This window comes from Pseudomyrmex gracilis, unplaced genomic scaffold, assembly GCF_002006095.1.
Source record: "Pseudomyrmex gracilis isolate BER0280 unplaced genomic scaffold, ASM200609v1 scaffold_149, whole genome shotgun sequence".
In the NCBI taxonomy this organism is placed as follows: domain Eukaryota; kingdom Metazoa; phylum Arthropoda; class Insecta; order Hymenoptera; family Formicidae; genus Pseudomyrmex; species Pseudomyrmex gracilis.
This window is the reverse complement of record NW_018020733.1, coordinates 217,007-238,466: the sequence shown is the minus strand read 5'-3', so window position 1 is coordinate 238,466 and position 21,460 is coordinate 217,007. Positions and strand designations below refer to the sequence as shown.

Here is a 21,460-nt window from a genome sequence, read left to right as displayed (position 1 = left end):
CACTAGAAAACAGCTGGCTTGCTTTTGGCGACGGCTGGTCTCTCGAAGTCCTGAATATTCTCGCAGAAATGACAAATCCGGGAGTGGTATTTTGACATGAAAACGATAAAGTGAGAATCAGCGAAGAACAGAAGATTTGGGAGCGTCAGATGGTCGCTTTTTCTTTAGTCCGCTTCGCAGGTTTCCGTGCTTGAATTTCTTATCAAGCGAGACGTTCAAAAATCGCTTAGCCTCGGTAGATAAGCGGTCGATAAGAGATGACCCAGACTGACATACGACGTAACATCCGTTCTTATTCGCTGTCATTCGACTTCTTTCCGATTGCGCGAGAGATTGGTGAAAGACCGTCCGTTCGCACTTTCTCTCTCTGGCCTTTTTTGACTCTGGCTTTTTTACATTCCCCACGCGAGATAAGCGGAAATCACTCGGATCACTTACAACGTTCGGAAAGTGAAGGTCACAGATCGCCGAATCATGCGGGCTATCTTATTTTTTGCCGTGATTATTTTTTTTTATTTATTTCTAGCAACTTATTTCTACAAATACAAAATAGTAATTTACAATTTTGATAATAAATAGTAAACAGTAAATAGTAGATAGTAATTAGTAAATTATTGTATATAAAAATTAGAAATTTGATCTCGACAGGATAAATACGCGGAGAGAAAAGGGATGTAACAGTGAGACTCTACATTAGAGAGCGCGAAAGGATTACAAACATTGTATCCTGTTTCGAGACGTACGGGAAATTCTAATAACGCACGTGCATCAAACACACAAACCGAAAAAAAAAAACAAAGGTGCACTGTGTTTCCCGGTAATGGCGCAGCGATATTCTTTTCTTCGTCTCTTTTTCCTTTTTGATTCGCGTATCACGAATCGTTTCCACTTCCCTCTTACACGAGTTAAAAGGAATTCTTATGACAGGTTCCTGATGGAAAAAGAAACGCAAACGACGAGCGAGCGAGGGAGCAAGCGTGCGCGCGCGCGCGCGACGAGTTTTTTTACTCCTGCTCGTTTCGACTAGGAGCCGATTTGTCAAAGGATGTCCGTCGTTCCCGACGTAAATAAATCCGTCGCGCTTCCACGCTTGTACAATCCTATCGTGTTCTGCGAAACTCATTACGCGAGCGACTTAAACGAACTGGGGTATTTGCGGTGGCTGCTGCGCGCTGCCGTCGTCGTTTCAGATCTCATTTACAGGTAGTTCCGTCTTTATTCAAGAGACACATCACAAAGGAAAAGCGAAAAGAAAGCACTCTCGCTCGCGTGCACTCTCTCTCAGACAAGATTTAAGGTCGCTTAATTTATTTCGTCGAGATTTTTACGCGCGTCTAACGCGCGGCAGCAAAAAAAAAGAATAAATAGGAATTAAATAGATATATAAATTAGAGATTTCTCTTCCGTTTAGTTTTCATTAGTATTATGGCCAAGATATTCGTTGCAATTTGAAGACAACAATTGTTATTTCAAGAAGAGCGCGCTATGGTTGCGGCGAATAATTTCTATGTTGAATTTCTCCCGTCTCTCTTCCGTTCTGTCTTATCTTCGCTTACTTTTCCGCGTTTCCCTCCGCGATTCCTCTCTCTTTCTCTCCTTTCTTAAGCGCCGCGTGTGTTTGCTCTTTCGAAGCTTTATTAGTTCCTTAACCCACTTTTGAACAATGCTCGGCTATGCGAAGCGAGTCACTCCGCAGTCGATGACGTCTTGCAACGATGTCTTCGTAAAGTTCTGTAAACAAAAAGCCGCGCCAACGAAGCGCTCGGTCGCACGCAAATTTTCCGAGCTTATTAAGGATCGTCTCGTAACGCAAGTTTCCCACATATATTTAATGTTGCTCAATGTTGCGAGAACTTCGCGCGTAATGAGACATATTTAAATACACGAACTTCATCGTTGAGTTTCAACGCAAAAATTCTGTTGAATAAATAAGAGCGGGATTTATGTCGGGAGTTTTGCACAAGTGGAAAGCTCTCTCTTCTCTCTCTCTCTCTCTTTCTTAAAGAAAAAGTTATCGACGTTGAATTATTGCAAGAAATATTTTTATATTCCGCTTTCGATCTTCGAACCTTACCGATCCGTGTAATCCATTCAATTTGTTACGGTTGTGAGAACACTTTGCCAGAATTTTAATGTAAGATTTTTCGGTTGAGGTGAAACCGCGCGATGTGCCTTAGAAGCAATAAAATAACGATTTTTCTTAATATTTTGCCGCGAAGAAAGAATTTAATTTAATTCCGCGCATTAGCATGCGGAACTGATTATCTTTTGATTCTCACTCGGGAAAAAACGCGTAATGCCGCATAATGTTGTAAAACACAACGACCAAAAGAAATTTGAATTTATTTTCATCTCGCATTGATTCGCGCACTTAGCTCACTTCTATCAGCAGGAGTGGATGAGAGAGAGAGTGGGAGGAAGAGATAGTGGGAGTTAGAAATTTCTTGAAGTCGTATAGAGGGAAAGGTGGAAGCCAAATAAGACTAAAAGACGCGAATAATGGTATTCTCCCTAAGTTCGTTTTCCAATTCCGCCAACCTCCCGCGGCCCAGAACAATTCCTTTGTTCTTTTGTTGAATTTCTCCGAGGTATCGTTAAAGCTACACTCCGGAAGCGTCGTCAAGTGAAAAGTATACACACACATATATACACGGAAGCACGTGTGCACTTACGTGTATACGTGAGAGACTTACTGGCAAAAATCAATTTATTTAAATTGAAAATCGATTTAACGGAATTAACGAATGTATATATTTGATTATTTATAAATAATGTTTAACGACATGTTCTTCGCACTGCACATATCGCGTGTCGACAATCTCTGCCGGAAGTCACATTTGAGCGTTACCTCTAATTTCAACAAGAGGAGAAACGATATTTTATACGCACTATCTCAGCGAGCGATTTTCCAAATAAAATTTTTATCGAGACTTTTATTAAATTTTTTAATTTTTTGTGTTTTCACAAGACTTATCAATACAAAATTTGATTTCTTATTTGAAAATCTGCTGACGGATTGTCGAGTGTAAAAATATTTGTGTGTGTTACAGAATTTTCAAATTGCAGAACTTTCGAACTCTAAAGATTATCGTTACATTTTACATACAAATCGATCTTCCTCCATACATGCACATGTAATCGACATTTCGCATCACATGTGAACGAGATAACGGGAGAAAGAGAAAAGGAAAAAACGAAATAACACATCGGGACACGACGATAAAATTAACATTGAAAAAGAGAGCGAGATGTTGCAAGAGCGAAACGTAAAAAAAAAAGTAACGGAGAAGTTCGGCGTTGCGGAGAAGGAAAATGAACTCAATAACGCAGTAAGAAAATGCATGAAAAGGTAAAGAAAATATACTGTATATATGCTGTATACTCGTTCGCGATGTTTCCAGTGCTTTTGGCATTTTTAGACGGAACCTTTTCCGACAAGAATAGAATTTCAAAATTACACAACTGACAGTCTTGTTTATACCCTGGAGTTCTTTCAGTTCTGTAACTGGACAAACAAGTAGAAAGCAAAACTAGAAACCGGGCGAAGTATAGCGAAAGAAAGAGAGAGAGAGAGAGAGACGCGGAAAAAAGCGAGTCGGGAGAAGAAACGGTGTATACGTCAAATAAAGAGTTACTGAGAGATAGAAAAGAAAGGATCTCTCCGTTATAATATATCCTCTTTTTTTCCACCGTCTCTCTCTCTGGAGAGAGCTCGATTCCAACCCCTCTGTTTTCTCCCGACATCCAATTTCCATATCATTAAAAAGATCCCCCCTCTCACACGGATTCTCTCCGCGTGTGTTTAAGATCGCCGCCACGCGACGAACGTGATCGCGCGGACAAAAAAAAAAAAGAAATTTATATAAGGTTTCGCTTATATCAAAGACGGGAGAAATGGACAGTGCGCGAGACGAGATTCGCCGGAGGTGTTAACCGGGATTCACACACAACGGTGAAAATGCGGTTTTACGTCTGTAGGGAGCGGACGAGCGCGCACGCAGCGCGCGAATAAAGTGGAGAAGGGTTGCACGGCTTTAATAACGAAGTTAAGCCACGTTGCATTCAATTACAGTCGCGCGAGCAAGTTGAAGCGATTAATAAGTCGCGTAAGCATTCGCGCTTAATGCGACGTAACGACGGAATAAGCGGACGTTCGCGAGTGAAATTTTGTTCCGACGCTTTATCAATCTCATTTTTGACTGAAAATTTTTCGCGCGGGTGTATTGTCTTTTCTTTTTTTTTTTTTTTTTTTTCAGGAAGCAATTATGCTCCTTGCGTATAATACGTCGGGTGTGACAAATTGCAAAAAGCTAGACTTAGCAAGGGATTAATTATCATGTACGTGATCGCGCCGTTTCGAGGTTTATTTTATCGCGGACATTTAACGGCGACAAATGATTTATATGTGTAAGCGATAGAAACAGCGAGAAAAGGAGCAAAGAAAACTATTGGTTTATGAATGACGCTCTATTGTGGAGGAAACGTAAACTTGTATCGCGTCGACGACGTAATGTACTAAGAAATTTGAGAAATGGATCGCGCGCGCGTCTTCTCTTCCCCCACGGTAAAATGCTTTTTCGAAGACATACGAGGCGAGATGCGATACAACGTGCTCTCTCTCTCTCTCTCTCTCTTTCTCTCGCCATGTTCGTTCGATGATACGTACAAACGATACATCATCATCGTTCCGGGTAAATGGCGAGTGTAAAACTGTGTTCTATGTATACGGCATTGGTTATTAAAGAGGTACCGCGGCGCGATAACTGCGAATACAATAACGTTCCGGCGGGGAGGTTGTTTGATAAACGATGTTAATAATCGGACAAACGGCAAAAGATAAAACTGAATTACGCGACAAAGCAAATTCTCTTTGTGGCATACGAGGCATGAGATATATACGGATTGGTGTGTGTGTGTGTGTGTGTGTGTGTGCGCTCTGTGTGTAATGGTTATACTGCCAGTCATAGTCGTGCGGACGATTGCCAATAAAGAAAAGTGTCCTGGCTGCCGTTAGTGTGAGGTCTTTTTTTTTCCTCGCTGGATGGCTGATGTGTATCCGAAAAATAAACAAATCGACGATGATGAAGTTGGTCGATAACATAAAATAAATAGCTCACGCGCGTAATAACGTTCGAGACGACACACCGTTTATCTTACATAAAAAGGTATAGATAAAAAAAAAAAAAAAGTAGTAGATTGGATTGAATTATTGCAGGACAATTTTTCGTCCTTTTGGAAAATATAACAAGAAGGAATATATATATATATGTCTCTCGGATATAAACTCGCAAAGAGACCAATAAGAACCAAGTGCGGTTGACTCTCTAACTTCACGGTTAACTCTATCGACCTAGTTTTTAGCTCCGTGTTTTGGAAAATTTCCTGCTCGACTGTTTTTCTTATCGCGAATCGTTTTTTTTTTTTTTTTTTTTTGTACAAATGGCGAGATAAATATAAAAGAAGCTTTTTTATTATCAGCACTGACCCATCGGTGTTCCTGTCGGTTAGTGCTCTTTTTTTGAGAGCCATAATTCTCGCTCCTCTTCCGAATTAAGCCGAAAGAGCTTAAGGATTTTTGCGCAGCTTATCCGAACTCATTCTACCTTCTGACTTTTGGAAATAAAACTTTAGGAGGGAATATCGAGATATATACACACTCTATCGAGAAAGATTTGGAAAAAAAAAAAACACTCGCGATAAATTTCCCAACCGGTCATTTGCGTGTAACAAAACAGCGGTTATCGCGTATCCGCATCTCTCTAATCGGCGGATTAACGAGAGAATTTATTCGAGCGCGGGGAGTTAATTCAACACATTTTGACTGTAATCGCGGTTTAATCCGCTCGAAAAGAGAGAGCAGCTGCGTTAACTTTCGCGGAAGCTCCCGCGCGATTCCGGGACAAGCGCAACGCACGTTCGATAAATGTCAACGAAACTATGTCGCTTGATAAGCAAAGTTAGCTGCAATTTTTGCTGCAATGAACTCCGCACCCGGCTTTCAAATGCTGCGCTTTGTAACAACATACGTCTTTGTAATAACACGAAACGATGTATATTGCGCGAAGCAACACGATAACGAAAAGTAATCAGAAATAATGAAGGATATCCGATAATTACGTGACATTGTTTTTTTTTTTATTGGACGGGAATTATACCATATATTCTCTTTCTCTCAAAGCGTGTAACTACATTGCGGGCGAACAAGCTGTCCAAATTGCGAACAATCTATCTTTTGAACCGTTTGATTGTCGTAACGAAGAACGTGTTGAAAATCGCGCAAAACAGCGCAGCAAAAAAAAAACACTTTACGACATATAAAAGTTGGAAAAATCAAATTTCAGACTTCGCTCATCTTCGCGCGCGACGTTCTCGCACATTATTTCGCGATAACGTTTGCACTTTTTACGCACCTTTATGCTTTTTTTTTGTTTTTATCTTCATCTTTTTTTTTCTTTTTTGATATATAAGGAAGGTAATAAAAATCTCTAGCAGATTGAAAATGGTCATAAATGCGTGTCTAACATTGTCCTTTTGATAGTTCGCGTCGGAGCCATAAAGATGAACATCTCCCGTAGAAAACTCGTAAAATTCTTGTCACGCAAAAGCGATTCTCAGAAATAAACTGCGTTAAATGCTGCCGAAGCTTCAACCGATCAATTGCGAGCGTTGCGCTTTTCTCGCGATTCTCGCAGCTAAATGGAAAAACAGCATTGAGGAAGTTTTTCGGCTTAAGAAAGTTTTTTTTCTTTTTTTTTTTAGCGCGTCTCTTCTCTCTCCCATTCTCGTCCGATAATCGTTAAGATAATTTGTATTAACAAATAAATTAGATTGAAAAATTATATTGGTTATTGTACTACAATTTATACAGAGCGAGACTGCAAGCGACGGGTGTCGCTTATGTAAAGTGTTACGTACGTCTACGTTTCTTCTCTTCGTATTACACCGTGTGTGTGCATCGGTGAAAACTGGAGTGTCCTCGAAAACAGATTTCATAAAAGGAAGCGGGAAGCGCAACGTTGTTTTGAAAGTACTTCTCGAAACTTCGTAATAGAAAGATTCTGTATTTTTGCCGACTTTGTGCTGCGCGGACTACAATATGATCGTATTTTTTTTTTTTTTTTTTTTGCGCTTCGTCAAAACGAGCAACTCTTGGCAGTTTCTCGTTTCACTTCTCGCCCCCTGATATTTTTTGCGATTAAATCCCGATTAAATCGTCGGAAATACACGGCACGCTCGCGCCGCGATCCTATGTGCCTGTGTAACTTTCTTATCGATTTTCTTCTTGCACACTCCGATCGCGGGTTGCGCGACGAACGTGCTCGATTATTCGCGCGAACTTCCGAGTTTTATTTCGGAAAGTTTCACGCATTCGCTTCGGAATTTTGCAGGCGTGCGCGATCGAAGGTTGAGAGTCGCTGGATTGCTCGCAACTTTAGTTGAACAGAATTCGCAATAACGCGCGCGTTTCAACAAAAACGGATGAAATTAATTCGAGAAAGAATGCATAGTTTCGAGAGACGAAAATTACAAAAGCTCTTGCAATTTAGTTTGAGGAAAGCGCGTGCATAAATTTAATATACGGGTTACAAAAACACAAGGAATCATTTAGTTTAAATCAACAATATTTAATTATTTAGTTTAAATCAACAATATTTAATTATTTAATTTAAATCAGCAATTTACTTTAAATCAACAATAAACAAGGTCTCTCTCTCTCTCTCTCTCTTTCTCTTGTACAGACATTAGTTCAATTACGGTTGCTGTAAATAAAACAACATCGATTTTATTTTATTTTGTTTTTTGTTTTTTTTTTTTTTTTTAGACAGCTTGAGAGATATTTGTGATATTTACGTAAAATGTAGCACATAATAGAGTTTACATGAGAGGATAAACATTTAGTGAAAATATTTGATTTTCAATCCGTTCCCACAAAAATACGTCGTATTTATTCATTTGTTCGAGCGTCACATTAATAGAAGATCTGATAACATAAATTTTCGAGCGGAATTGCGGCTGCGATGAAAGTATGCGTTTTATCCAAGTACTTTTCATGCAAATTATGTACAACTCATAAAAATTCTAATTGGTATGCGCATAATTCGCATTTAAATTCGAACTTCAGGTTAACACTACCTCGTTGGACGGGTGTAGAAGATTTTTACCCCTTCAAGTTGTTGTCTCTGTGCGCCTCTGTTTATATTTTGATTATATTATTACTCTCTCTCTCTCTTTAAGTTATTCCGAGTTATGTCGTCGAACAAAACTTTCGATGCGAAATTGAACAAATTTTTACATCGAAATAAGTACGAAAAACTATTATTTCATTGTGTGTCAACCGAAATAATAATTTAATTACTTATTTTCTTTGTATTAATGCATCTGTGTTTTAATTAATTTTGAATTTTGAATTCTTCTGTTAATTACACTCTTGTGTTTATTTCTGTATTTCTCCGCGTGTTTTTCTACCAAATTTTCAATTAATTCCAAAACGCTTTATCGTTTTGTAACGTCGATTTATCGCGGATTAACACTATAGATTTTAAGTAACACTTTTGATAGCATTTGCAAAGCTTTTGATGCGTTTGTATAGTTAATGACAACACATCTATTTACACCACCGTGCTGTCGGAAAATTGCATTATTGAGTCTCTCTCTCTCTCGATGGACTTTCAATATTTAATCACACTTTGTGATTCAATATTCGATTAAATTGCTAACAACACACCAAGTGTTTACAATTTTGTTAAGACAACGAATTAATCTCTCTTGCGGCTTTTGAATTATCAGCATATATGTATATATATATACATACATCGTTTTTGTACATTTTCTGAATAAATTGTACTTTGTGTGGGTGCGTGTGTGCGTGTGTGTTCAGGCACGATAAAAAGCGCCGATCATTTCCGATTCTCGTAAAGTAAGTTCCACGGCAATTGTTACGCGCAGTAGTTAAACGCGACGTTAACGCCGCCGTTTTGCGACAGTAAAACGCGACATTGTGATTTTTCGTTACGATAAATGGCGCTTTACGCCTCGCACCGGAACGCTTGCGAAAAGAACACAGGCTCGTGAGAGTTTAAAAGAAAAAATATAACACTCAGTTTATGCACATGCTAACGACGGACCATCAACTCTGTTTTACGAAGAAAGATAGTTATCTCCTCTCCCTTTTTTTTTAGTAGCACTTAAAAACGATCTTTACAGACCGGTCAGAAAATGGAATTAATTTCGTCTTAATGAGAACATCGACAATTTCCGAAAGATGCAGATAACATAAAGAAAACGCGATAAATCGCAGAACTCTTGTAAACTTGTATATAATATATAATATATATAAAATATATATAATATATATAATATATATAATATATATTAATATATAATATATGTTATAAATATATATAATAATTGTATATAATATATAATATATACATAATGTACATGTGTGTCTCTCTCTTTCTAGAGTTTAAACACGGTTGCTAGAGTTTGTCTCGCGATAAACGGTCTTCGTATAATTATTGCTTTTATTACGAGTTATACGCTGTCAGATATTGCGGCGCATCATCTAAGATAAATTGCGCACGTCGAGCCACCGCATTATAATTTGTATAATTGCGTATGCGGCAATCGGCAGCGATAGAGATAACGTCCGATTTCGGCAACTGTAATTACCGCTGCGGTTACGCTATTCACTTGTCGTGCTTGCGGGGATGCGCAACTCCTCTCTCGTATCTGGCGCACGGACATTAATATGGTTGAGTACGAAATCGTAACCGCGTTCACATGGGGAAAGCTTCTGGTTATTATCACTTAGCTATTACGCGTCCGTGGAACGCGCCTCGGACGATCTGTGATGCCGATAGATCTGATTACACACACCCAGTAACTACTTGTGTTACATTCAGCGTGCGCGCGTACGCGCTTTTGAGATTGCGTTTGCGCGCGATAATTGCTAATGATACGCTTGTGAGGAACGAACTTTAAACACATCGTTGCGCACGAACTGCGCGTATACACACTCGAAAGAGAGAGAGAGAGACAGAACAAACGATAACCGCTCGCCATTAATTTTAAAACGCGCTACCGCGCTGAAAATAATGCCCGACGTTTTATTTAATTTAACGTTACCAATTATTTCATCTCCACACTACCAGAGGTTTTTGCAACCCTTCGCCGAATTTTTCTTTCCCATCTCTTCGCAGAGATTTACTCACGTTCGCCTCGGACGACATTGCGTATCGTCGTTGACGCATCGTTTAGCGTTTTTGATACCGATCGTCTCTAAATCGATCGCGGAATTCCGTTTTACGTACGCGCGTAACGTAGAAAAATCAAGTTTTGCAAATATAAATAAATTTAATAATATACAACTTGATTCTTTTGTAACGTTAAACAAAATCTGTAATCTCTTTTTTTTTTTTAATGTTAAAAACATGGAAATTTGATTCGAGAGAAAGTTAAAAAAAAAAAAAAAAATTCGTCGACATTGCCGAATCAACGTCGCACTTCTCTCCCTTGCGTGCAATCGCGTGTGATCGAGCGTATCCGCCGACGCGAAACGCGGCGATGATTATTGACGATGATACGAGGCCGTAACTGGGCTCTTATCGCGCGGTACGTTAACGTACGTTAACACAGCCGCGGTTCGATGGCTACAGCTTTCGAATGGCTCTCTCTCGCTCTCGATCCCGTGGTGTATCGTACCATACCTTGTCTGCCCGCAGTTTGACACTTACTAACTAGCGCGGCCGCGGATAGCTCCGATGCCTTACCTGCTGTCAGCATTATCGCGTTCTATTACTACTGAGTACGCGCGGCTGCGCTGGGCCGAATCGCGCGCGTTTGCCAGTGTGACTACTGATACCGAGAGGACGCGGTTCAATGCGGAACTATAACCGCTGTAATGTTAACCGTTGACGTTTCTATTGGCACGATCGAGGGGAATCTATTGACCCGGCACGCGAAATGACCAGATAGCGACCAATGTCCGTTTGAAACGGCTTAAAGGGGACTTGTCGCTTGCAAGTTCTCTTCTCGCGCGCGACAAATTTTGTCTATAAATATCGTTAAAACGATTTCGCACACGAGAGAGTCGCGCGCGAAAAAACGTAAAGTTTTTAACGTTCGGGATTATTTGAAGACAAGTTTTGCGTTTCAGAAAGAAATACATTGTATATTCGGAGATATATATATATATCTCAGATTTCAGCATAGAAAGTGGATGTGCTCGACGGCAGAATGATTTATTGGGATTCTCGCTTGTGCCAAGAGTCTCTTCTGTCTTTCTCTTTATTCTCTAGCATCATTCTGGTGTCTCGAAAAGCCAATAAATCCTTCTCCGAGTAACCAGAAACAACCGAAGTAGGATAACGCCATCTAGAGATCCCGTTGCTCATCCTCTTCTCTCTGTTTTCTTTTTCAGAACCTGAAGAACCAGATCATGACGACAAATGTTTGGGTGGAACAAGTGAGTAAAAAAAAATCTCATTCTTTTTTGTCTATACGCGTGCTAATGTACGAAGTTGGTTGTTAGAGCGAGTATACAGAGCGTGCACTTTGGTTTCAATGTATTTTTTAGCGTGTATTGTTTTGTCACAGATGGAGATACAGTGAGATTAATTGTTTGTGTTTACGCGAAAAGTAATTTACTCGCAAACAATATTATTTTGGTTTTTTGTGTATTGATTTTTTTCGATATAACTTATTTTTTTATCTCCTTGAATGTGGCACAGGCATTTAATGTGTTTATGTTTACTGCAATTTATTATTAATATAATTTTTATTATTATTTTATTGCACATTTATATGAGCCTTGTAAATAACTCTAGAATTATCGAGCGAGAGATTGCAGCTTGTATTTTAATAATTAATGTATTTTAATAATTTTAATAATTAACTGGCAATTGTCTGTCTTGTAAACTTGCGAGAGATGTGTTCACTTTCGTGAATTATTCGTAGCTTATTCGCGTTATTTAACATTATCGACATTTTTTTTTTTTGCAAAATGTAAATCGTGGCTAAAATGTTTCTCTATTGTCGTTAAAATTCAAAACTTTCTTTGCGAATTCTCGGAAAATCCTGTTTTATTTTACGCGTACATGAGATATGTATACGTGAGAAAAGTTTTTTTCGTAAATGACGATATTGGATGAATGATTAAAGATTTTACAAGCAGTTTTTGAAGAAAATTCGGTTTCTCCACTTGTGCGAATGCTGTGCGCGTTCGTATCTATTTCTTTGACCGTCAAGATCTTCTCTTTCGATATATAAGACGTGTCGGTTTGGAATTTCAAAGCAGGCGAATTTCATTGTCGCGCGACGATATCCGAACCGACGGATAGCAGTCGGTCTTTATTGGCGTAACACCCTTCCGTGTCGTTTCGAAGTGTACGATCCCGTTACAGGATCTATATTTCTTCCCTCGTTTTGCAAGTTTATCGATTGTACTCAGGGATTGCTCAGAATTCTTGTTCTCTCCCGTTTAAGCTGCTAATAGCATAAATTAGCGAAACTGATCTCGGTTAAAAATATTGTTGCGGCGGTTGTAATGATTTTAAATTTGAGATGACGGAGAGATGAAAAATTTTTCGACAGCGCTATGACAGGTGCCTCAGAGCGAGGTGCCTAAGACCCGCGAGTTACGTCGAAAGGATTTCTCAAACTTGATCCAGGACGCGTCGGGATGTCAAAAAGCCCGTTTCGTCTTACAGAATCTACAAGCAACGGGGTCGGGTTTGTCGGTGGGATGCATTTTAATTGCAAAGCAGCCGGGGCGCACGTACTTGCCCCGCTCGTGGATGCAACCCTCGTCTTGCAATGTGGAAAATTTGGTATTCCCGAAGAGTCGTTCCGCCAGTGTTGGCGACGATCCAAAAAACTTGCTATCGCGGTAGAATGGATTTCGTCGGAAATGTATGGACATTTGTTGGTTGACTTTAGGTCTAACTTTGAAGGTTTTCCAAGTTTTCCTCCATACGTGCGTAGCAAAGAATCAAATCTCTAATATACTACATTCGTTTTAATATATATGTATATTTAATTATAACGACATATACTTTCAATATATCAATTTTTATTTAATTAAAAGAAGAACAAGTTCCTGATCGTGTTAAACAAAGAAAATTATTTATTTTTTTATTTTTTATTTTTTATAATTTCTTTCATCGCTCTGAGTTTATTTTGAAAATGATAAAATGCTATTGACAAGCCGGTTTCTCTATTTGTATGTTATTTGTTAATTTCTCTTCGTTGCGCCCGATTGTTGTTCGACGGTTGCACGGAACCGGTTTCCTCTGGTTACCGAGTGGACGAGTTCTTTGTAGCGAATTTCCGTCGAGTGGTCTTGAGTGGCGGAACACCGTTAGCCACGGACAATGAGTCCTTTGGTAGCGGGAGCCAAGACACGAACTTCCCGGAAGTGCAGCCGAAAGGTCGGTCCGTAGGCAGAAGTCCCGATTTATATTGCACGACCGCGCGCACTTGTTCCGTTTGTGCGCGGGAAACTTTTTTTTTCCCCGTCTCCTTTTTATCTACGTCGACTTGTTCGTTACGATCGTTTGTCAGTGTCGATAAGACGCGATCGGTATTCTTCTTTTTTTTTCTCTCTCTCTCTTTTCTTTAACGTCGTCGAGGACAATAGAGGGGTAGCGAGAGACGACGACGCAAAGGCAAGACTTGAAAGAGTCAGAGGTGAGTTTTCTCCCTCGGTGTGTCACGTCAGCTCGCCAATGACGCTCTTTTCTCAGAGTTTTGAAATTGCTCGTGATTACTTATTCGCTGAAGAGAGCGCCTACAATTCCGAAAAGAGAGAGGGGAAGAGAAAGAGAGACCGGCTCTCTCCTTTGATGGGTTCGGAAGTTCCACGATACTCTTCCGCGAAGTAAACAGTCATATGTTTTTCTTGACAAGAAGATAGCCGATGGTGAAGGCAGGGAAAGTTTAATCGAGTCTCTCGGTGGCGGCGGTCGTGTCTTGTTTGTAAAACAGAGTGGATATTATCTTCATCTCCGGGGAAGACAAATTGCGCCGATGGAAACAATGAAGGAGAGCGGAAAGGAAGAGGGGGGTTTGCGGTGAGAGCAGAATAAGGGGAAAAGAGGCGAGGAGAAATATTCTCTCGCCTGTGGGAGAAGCTGGAGTTACAATCGGAGGAAGAGCGAAAGAGAATATAGACGGGGGGGGAAAAAAAAAAAAAAAAAAAAACGTGCGCGACGAAGTGTTTGTTAGAACAGTCGAACGCGCGGGACGCGAGAATCGTGCAACTCTGTCGCGATCAATCTCGACCGGATTTTATCGGGAGGGTTGTCTCTCTGCCACAACTGAGTGCAGCCGCTATTATTGATATAGTTAAAGCAATTACAACGAACCGGAACGCGATTTCATGCACGCGCGACTGCTCCCGCGTGCTCGCTCGAAATATCTCGGGTACAAATTTATAATAATAATAATAATAATAATTTCATCGTCGATAGCGGAATCGTAATCGACTGTATGCGCCGAGTGTGCGCGCGCGCGGAATTGCACACAGAGCTCAATTACGATGCACGCGCAATTTATCGACTGTCATCGAAAAATTATTTAATTGGGTTATACCGTCGTATTATTCGCGTCGCGTTCCGTTTGTTGACGGAGAGAAAGAAACGGTTCTACGCTCTCTAGCTATTGTTATATATATACAATATGTTACAATACATACATTTATACATATATATATATTTATATATGTATGTATATATATATATACATACATATATATATATATATACATATTAGATTTGTTTCTCCATTCGCTTAGCTCGTTTCTGTTGCCGAGCGCAGCCGGAAATCGACCGGAGTTCGCGGCACGGGTTCGCAATGCACCGGTGAAGAGAAAGAGAGAGAGAGAGAGTATCGTCTTCACTGTGGCGATATTTATACTATAAATATGGCCACACAGTGGGTTCCGCGCGCCGCAAGTTTCCGTACTGCTTCTTAGCCTTTGTAACTACAACGTAAATGCAAGTAGCAGCAGCTCTCCCGGATTCTCCCGCCCGGTCCTGCCTTTTGTTCATTAACCGATGCGCCGACCCGACGCTCTCTTGTGCCGCACTTAACTCCTCGATAACATGAAGAAAGCGCCGTCCGTTACAAAGGCCGTTCGTTATGAATACGGGATTCAACGTCGGGCGACGATTTACATAGAGAACAGCGAGAGCTTTGCTCTCGTTGTGTTGTTATATACCGTTATTGTATCGCGAATCATTTGCGCGCAAGGTGTACATCTCTCTCCCGCGAGTATATCGCGCACGTTATTATTCGAGACGACTTGTTAGAGTGTCGCGTCTAAACTGACATTTCCGTCCAACGCTAACGCTAAAAGCGCGCGATATTCACCGAGATAAATCATTCATCGTTGTATTTGCAATAGAATGAAAACGCGAAGCGTTGATACCTTTTTAGATCGTGGTTTTAATCAGTGTGTTTTTTTCAAGTTTTTTTTCCTGAAAGAGAAGAGAGTTTTATTAGAATCCACGAGAAAAGCATTGAATTCAAAAGGTAAAATATATTTTCCAACGCGTGTTATATTTCACAAATTTTTTGACGCGACTTATCTAAAACGCAATATGGTCTCTCTTTTTTTCTTTCTCTCTCTCTCTTTCTCTCGTTACGGAATTATTTCACAAAAATGAACGTGTGTTGACAAGCAATGTTTATTATGAGAAGGATATATTTGCGCATTGTGTCACTCTCCCTGTGTCGTCTACTATCGGGATTAGTTCGGGAATTACGAACACGCGCAAACTCAGCTTGTTCAAACAGCTAGGATAAGATGTTCCCTCGCATCGTCTCCCGTATTTGTTCTGCTATTTTGTCATTGTTGCTCGAAACCAGCTAGAGAGAGAGAGAGAGAGAGAGTTTTTACGGCTTCCAAATGTCCGACATGGACGATTGTCAGCTTTGCCGGAAAACAAGCCAAAACCAGCTTTCAAGTTTTGTGCCAAGTTTTCTCACCTACTTTGGTAACACAACGGATTTTCTTTCTACCTTCTCTGCTTGTTTCCCACCTTTCGCGAAATGTCTTGACGCACGATTTCTATACACAGGCAGTTATAAAAGATTCTCATCCTTCTGATTTCCCTGTGTTGCGAGATAAAAAAAAGAATCGATCGAAAAAAACGACGCAATTCGATTCGGGCGCGTACGCGCATTGTCTTGTCTAACGACGCATCCGAACGTCTTCGTTATTTTGTGTGGTCCAACCACGTCGAAGATAATCCGCGTCTTCTTTTCAAATTTTTCTTATCTTTTTTCCTCGCGACGCTGTTATTACTCGCGGGCGAAAACAATCGTACGGAAAAACGCTTTCTAATATTTGCAACGTTTGTCATTTTATTCGAGCTGTTATAACAGACATGTTTTTTTCATACAGAAAAGCAAGCAGTACTTGTATTTCAAAGGCTGTTACAGTCCAACCATCGACTATAACTTCGCAATTCTATTATCAATAGCAACACATGCTGCTGGTATTTCGGAAAAATATCGCTGATAAAACTGCGGGAATAAAAAATTCGCGCTCGTCGTTTCCGTGTTTTCTGTGCAATTTTTTTTTTTATTTTTTATTTTTTATTTTTTATTTTTTTTTTTTTGTATACAAGCGCGAACGTGACGCGCAGTGTAACGCGCGGGTCGGAGAGGTAAATCTGAAAGCGCGTGACGTCAACATCGGCGACGAAACGCGTGTGCACTACGTAACGGTTCAATAATCGACGATGAATTTTGCCGTAGCACGCCGCATTGTAATGGGAGAATGGCGCGCGCGATCTCTTACGAGATTTCGGGTTCAATCGCCGATTGTGCCGATCGCGATGTGCACGCGTGACTCGGGCGCGCGACGCCCGATTAAACCGAGTCTCTTCTCTCTCTCTCTGCCTTTCCTCCGTGCGAATTCCGTGCAAATCTCTCTTCTTCGCTTCGGGATACATCACCGATAAATCCTTTGGGAGTCCGAGAAAATATGGAGACTATCAGCCGCTCTCTCGAGTTTAAAAGGTTACGCCGGATAATCGTTAATTTTTCTGAGCTCTTTCGCTCTCTTTTATCGTTTTCGATTTTACCTTTTCTTTTTTTCCGCGATGATATCATTTGTTAACGCCGCGCAGAAATGATTCATTCATTTTTGTATCATTTATTTTCTCTCTGCTTCAAACGCACTTTTTTAACGAACGGACATTTAAGGGATCGGAGCGTGATTCTCGAAGAAAAAAATCGAAGGAGACAATTGCGTTTACTGGCTCATCAATTTGTAACAGTGCAGATAAATTTTATACCGCGTATCGATTTTGCGTAACAAGTTTTATGTATATTTCCATTGCGTTAGGGTCAATAAACAAGCAAATATTGCTCGAAAAAATGTTTAGAGTGCGAAGTTTAGATTGAAGTTCTTTGTAATGCATTTTTTTTAAACAAATGACTGATATTACGACGACACTCTGCGCCGTAAGAAAGAAAATATTGCTCTTTAAAATTGCAACACATTTTTTTTCATCCCGAGGTGAGGCTGTGATCGCGTTTAGGAACTCGATAGCCGGGGAGAGTGACTTTGCGACGTCGCACAAATCCACTTCCTCGCTAAGTCGCGCCCCTCACGTCGAGTAGAAAAATTTGAATGCAAATGACGTGTGGTGTAATTTACGATCGTATTGAAAAATACTAAATTTTTACGATCGCGCACGAGCCAACGGGCCGCATGTGTCTTGGATTTCTTGAAGTTTACGAGAGAGACGTTGTATTTCTTATTTATTGTTTTTTTTTTTTTTTTCAATCTATTCTTAATATCTTAATGCAAAATAAATTTTTTTTAACAACATTTGAACACACATATTTACGTTTGGTCGGAGAAAACAAATAATTTTAATTTTTTTCGAAGATTTGTTTGGAAGAAAAATTGAGGTGATGAAATTGCGCTTTATTTGCGCGAGCTCAAAGTCGCATATAATTACAAGCTAGGTTGATCCGAAGTATGGAAAAGAAATTTAGTATTTCAATATTTTGAAGCACCTCACTGTTTTGCATCTGTAATAACGCCACGAGTTAATTAACGTCGAGATAATTTGCCGAGTTCATATTTTAGTTTCGATCTTAGCAAAGCGCCGGGTGCTCTTGTGAAAGTACACCACTTCACTACGATGTAGTGCCCAAGTTTTAGGGTTTGCGCGGTTTTTCCCTCTTTGATTGCACAATCCGCCTTCTTCCTCTCCTTTCCCTTCCCTCTCCTTTCAAACACTTTCCGCGCGTTTCTCCGCGCGGAGTTTGTGTGTCGGTGCGCGTTTCCGTTGCTCCTGGCAGATTTCATTTTAGAACTGTGTTACCGAATTAACGTCGACATCATCCCGACGTCTGCATTATAATCATTTTAGCGGAACGATAATTTTCCGCGGTGAATATGTGACGGTTTATCATCTCATCTTCCACGGGAGGAAATTGCTGAAGCGCGCAATGGTATATGGTACAACTAAAAGCGTCTCTCTGTTCGCATTGCACACAGCTCTAGCGTATCGATTATTCTTCTGTTATAATGCTCCGAAAAAAAAAAACAATTAATTTCGCTACCTTTACTCTGTCCATACAAAACGCAAGTTTTTTTTTTTTTTTGACAAATAAACTAATGAAAATCTTTTCACAGATTTTGAAGAGAGAAAAAAGTAGTAGTTTTAATTTGAAAAGACTTAATCGCGCGTCTTGAATTCGAAGAATTTTTTTTCTTCTCTAGAGAAGATGTAAGATGCATAATTTTGCGCGAGATTACGTTTCTGTATTAAAATATACTTGTTTCGCAAAAATTCTCGTAGATTTTTCTTATTTCAGAAAGTTCGCAAACGACATTCGACTCAAGCAATTCGTAAAAACTCGGAGGAAATTAGAATCTTTTTAACTGTTCCCGGTGCTCGTTGCGCGATAATTGATTTCGATCCGAGTCGACTTGGATCGTGCGCGGAATTTTCGGACGTGGAGCGCGCGCTGCCAGATACATACCGAACTCGGCTAATTGCGAGAGGAATAATTAATGCCTGCAAAAGCAACGCGAAACTCGGCTCCGTGAATATATATATCGCGGATGTATCTGCAGCGACTGTTTTCTGTCGCACGTTGCTACGTGATATAATCTTATGCGAAATGACTAGGAATTAAGGTGTCTCAGATCATTCAACGTTTTTTATTTTTTTTTTTTTTTTTTGCTAGAAAAATGTATAACTTCTCATACAGTTTTTTTTTCAAATTCAAACAATTTTAAATTGAAATTAAAGTTTCTGTTATATATTTAACGCTTAACCAGTCGTATTTGGAATATTTTTTGAAATTAGAGAGAAAGAGAAAAAGAGAGAAAGAGATGAGACAGTTAAAAAGTAAAACATCAAGCATTAGTGAATTACACGTGAAACGCGGTAGAGCTTTACAAACTTATGCGACTAGTCGTTTTTTTATAAAACGTTTTGTATAAAAAGTAGTTTATTTTGTCCGCAACGAAATCGTTCATGTTCCATTTCAAATACACAGTCGGATTTTTTTTCTTTTGCCTTGATGAAATCTCCACGCACGCTACGAGCGTTTAATGACGAGGTTTTCGCTAACGCACAAATAACGTAAACAGATTTTGAAGATTAAAATTAGCGAATGTAGCGCAATTAAAAAACTTTTATTTCGTTTTTTCACGATGACTAGTTGCTATGTTTTTAATAGCAAAAATAGATATAGGAAGAAATTGTGTTCTAAAAAAAAAGGCGAAAAAAGATGCAATAAACAATCGGTTGGTGAATTATGCGAATTGCGCTGTGATTTTCGCGGAGACCCCGATCGATCTGGAAATTTTATATATATATATGCGAATCTATTCGAACTATTCAGCAATTAATTTTGCGAATTCGATCGAAGCGATCAAATGGATGTGAGTTATGTCTGTAATTGGAATTTAATCTGTAATTTGATCGCGCGCGCGCTCAAACACATCAGATCCGAGAGTCGGTCGACTATCGATCACAACGTAAGAAAATGCCAAACGTCTCGCACAACTTGAGTTATGTTTTACCTCGCCCGCGCCGGCATTTATCTCGCGCGGGGGACAATATCGACGTGTCTTGAATCACGTGCGACGGACACACACGCGACGTGCGTAAACGGCTCTTCTTACGTTCGTCGTAATATCTCGTCGATCGCGCCTCGTTATCGCCGCGTTCGATAATTTCTCTCGCGTGACGCGAGCCAACAACTTGAAAAAGAAGAAAATTGATCGTTTCTCAAAAAGCGGAAGAACTTTACTCGCAGACATATATTCCTCGATTTTTTCTTTCTTTGATAACGACAGAAAATAATATTTTATTTCAGAAACGCGACATTTCGGTGATGCAATAAAATTCAATTGTTTTTTTTTCTTGTTTTTTTTTTAAGAAGCGAAGAAACTGACAAAGAGAGAGAGGAAAAGAGAGATAGTAAAATGAGGGAGAAAAATCGGAGTTCCGTAAACACTCTCCTCTTTTGAATAATCGGTTTATTTCGTTTGGATGCGTAATCCGCTACTCCGGAAAATGAATTTTAGAAATGAAATTTCGTGTCTTCCCGCTCGGATATCGCTTGCGATGGATGAAATAATTAGACTTCCGCGAAATAATTGGATCGAAGTTTCTCCCCGAAGACACCTCGGCGGTCTCTCGAGTTCAATAACGAGATCAAGAGGATTATGATATTTGTCGGTCGTGCATAATATATACGGAACTTTGTTTTGGCTTATATAATTTTACTATGTGTTTTCGACAAATTATTACAAATTTTAAGAATAAAATTTTAGAAAAAAAATATGCTGTAACAAACGATTATAATAATATTCGTAAATTAAATGGATGTACAAGAAGGACAAATGAAGCGAGGAAATAATCAAAGTGGATTAAGAACACGCGAAAAGAAAAGTCGGTTCGTCTGGTTTTGTTTCATTTTCTTTGCTGCAAAGGTCCGCTTCGCGGTATTTGATTAAGGCGTCGTTAAATCGACGACACGATCACGATTTCTTTTTTTTTGTACTTCCAGGAGTGGACCGATTACAAGCTGAAGTGGAACCCGGAGGACTACGGCGGTGTCGACACCCTTCACGTGCCATCGGAACACATATGGTTACCTGACATTGTTCTTTACAACAAGTGAGTAAATGTTCGTTCGACTGCTTCGTCATATTGTAAACGTTGAAAAAATGCCGGCAACGTACATGCATAATATATTATTCACTTTTTTTAAACTAGCACAACACAGGCGCGCGCTACGCGCACGCTGTTATTATTTTAATTTTAACATGTTGTGTGTCAGTGAACACAACCTGTCAACTGCGATGACAGCTAGTATACACGTCTTACAAACCACATATGAGAGATGTCAGAAATAACGCGTGGAAATCACATTCGAAAAAACTAGCGAGAGAGGAAGGAGACTAAAGTTACGT

General features: G+C 39.7%; 1 protein-coding gene across 1 annotated transcript in view; it reads left to right on the top strand.

Moving 5' to 3' along the window:
• The window catches only part of LOC109857161 (acetylcholine receptor subunit alpha-like 1), a 104,427-nt gene that overhangs the window by 62,890 nt on the left and 20,077 nt on the right, over positions 1-21,460 (top strand). The window contains exons 3-4 of the mRNA XM_020433222.1: positions 11,423-11,467; positions 21,055-21,164. Coding sequence (XP_020288811.1) covers positions 11,423-11,467; positions 21,055-21,164 — 155 coding nt within the window. The remainder of the gene's footprint in view (positions 1-11,422; positions 11,468-21,054; positions 21,165-21,460) is intronic.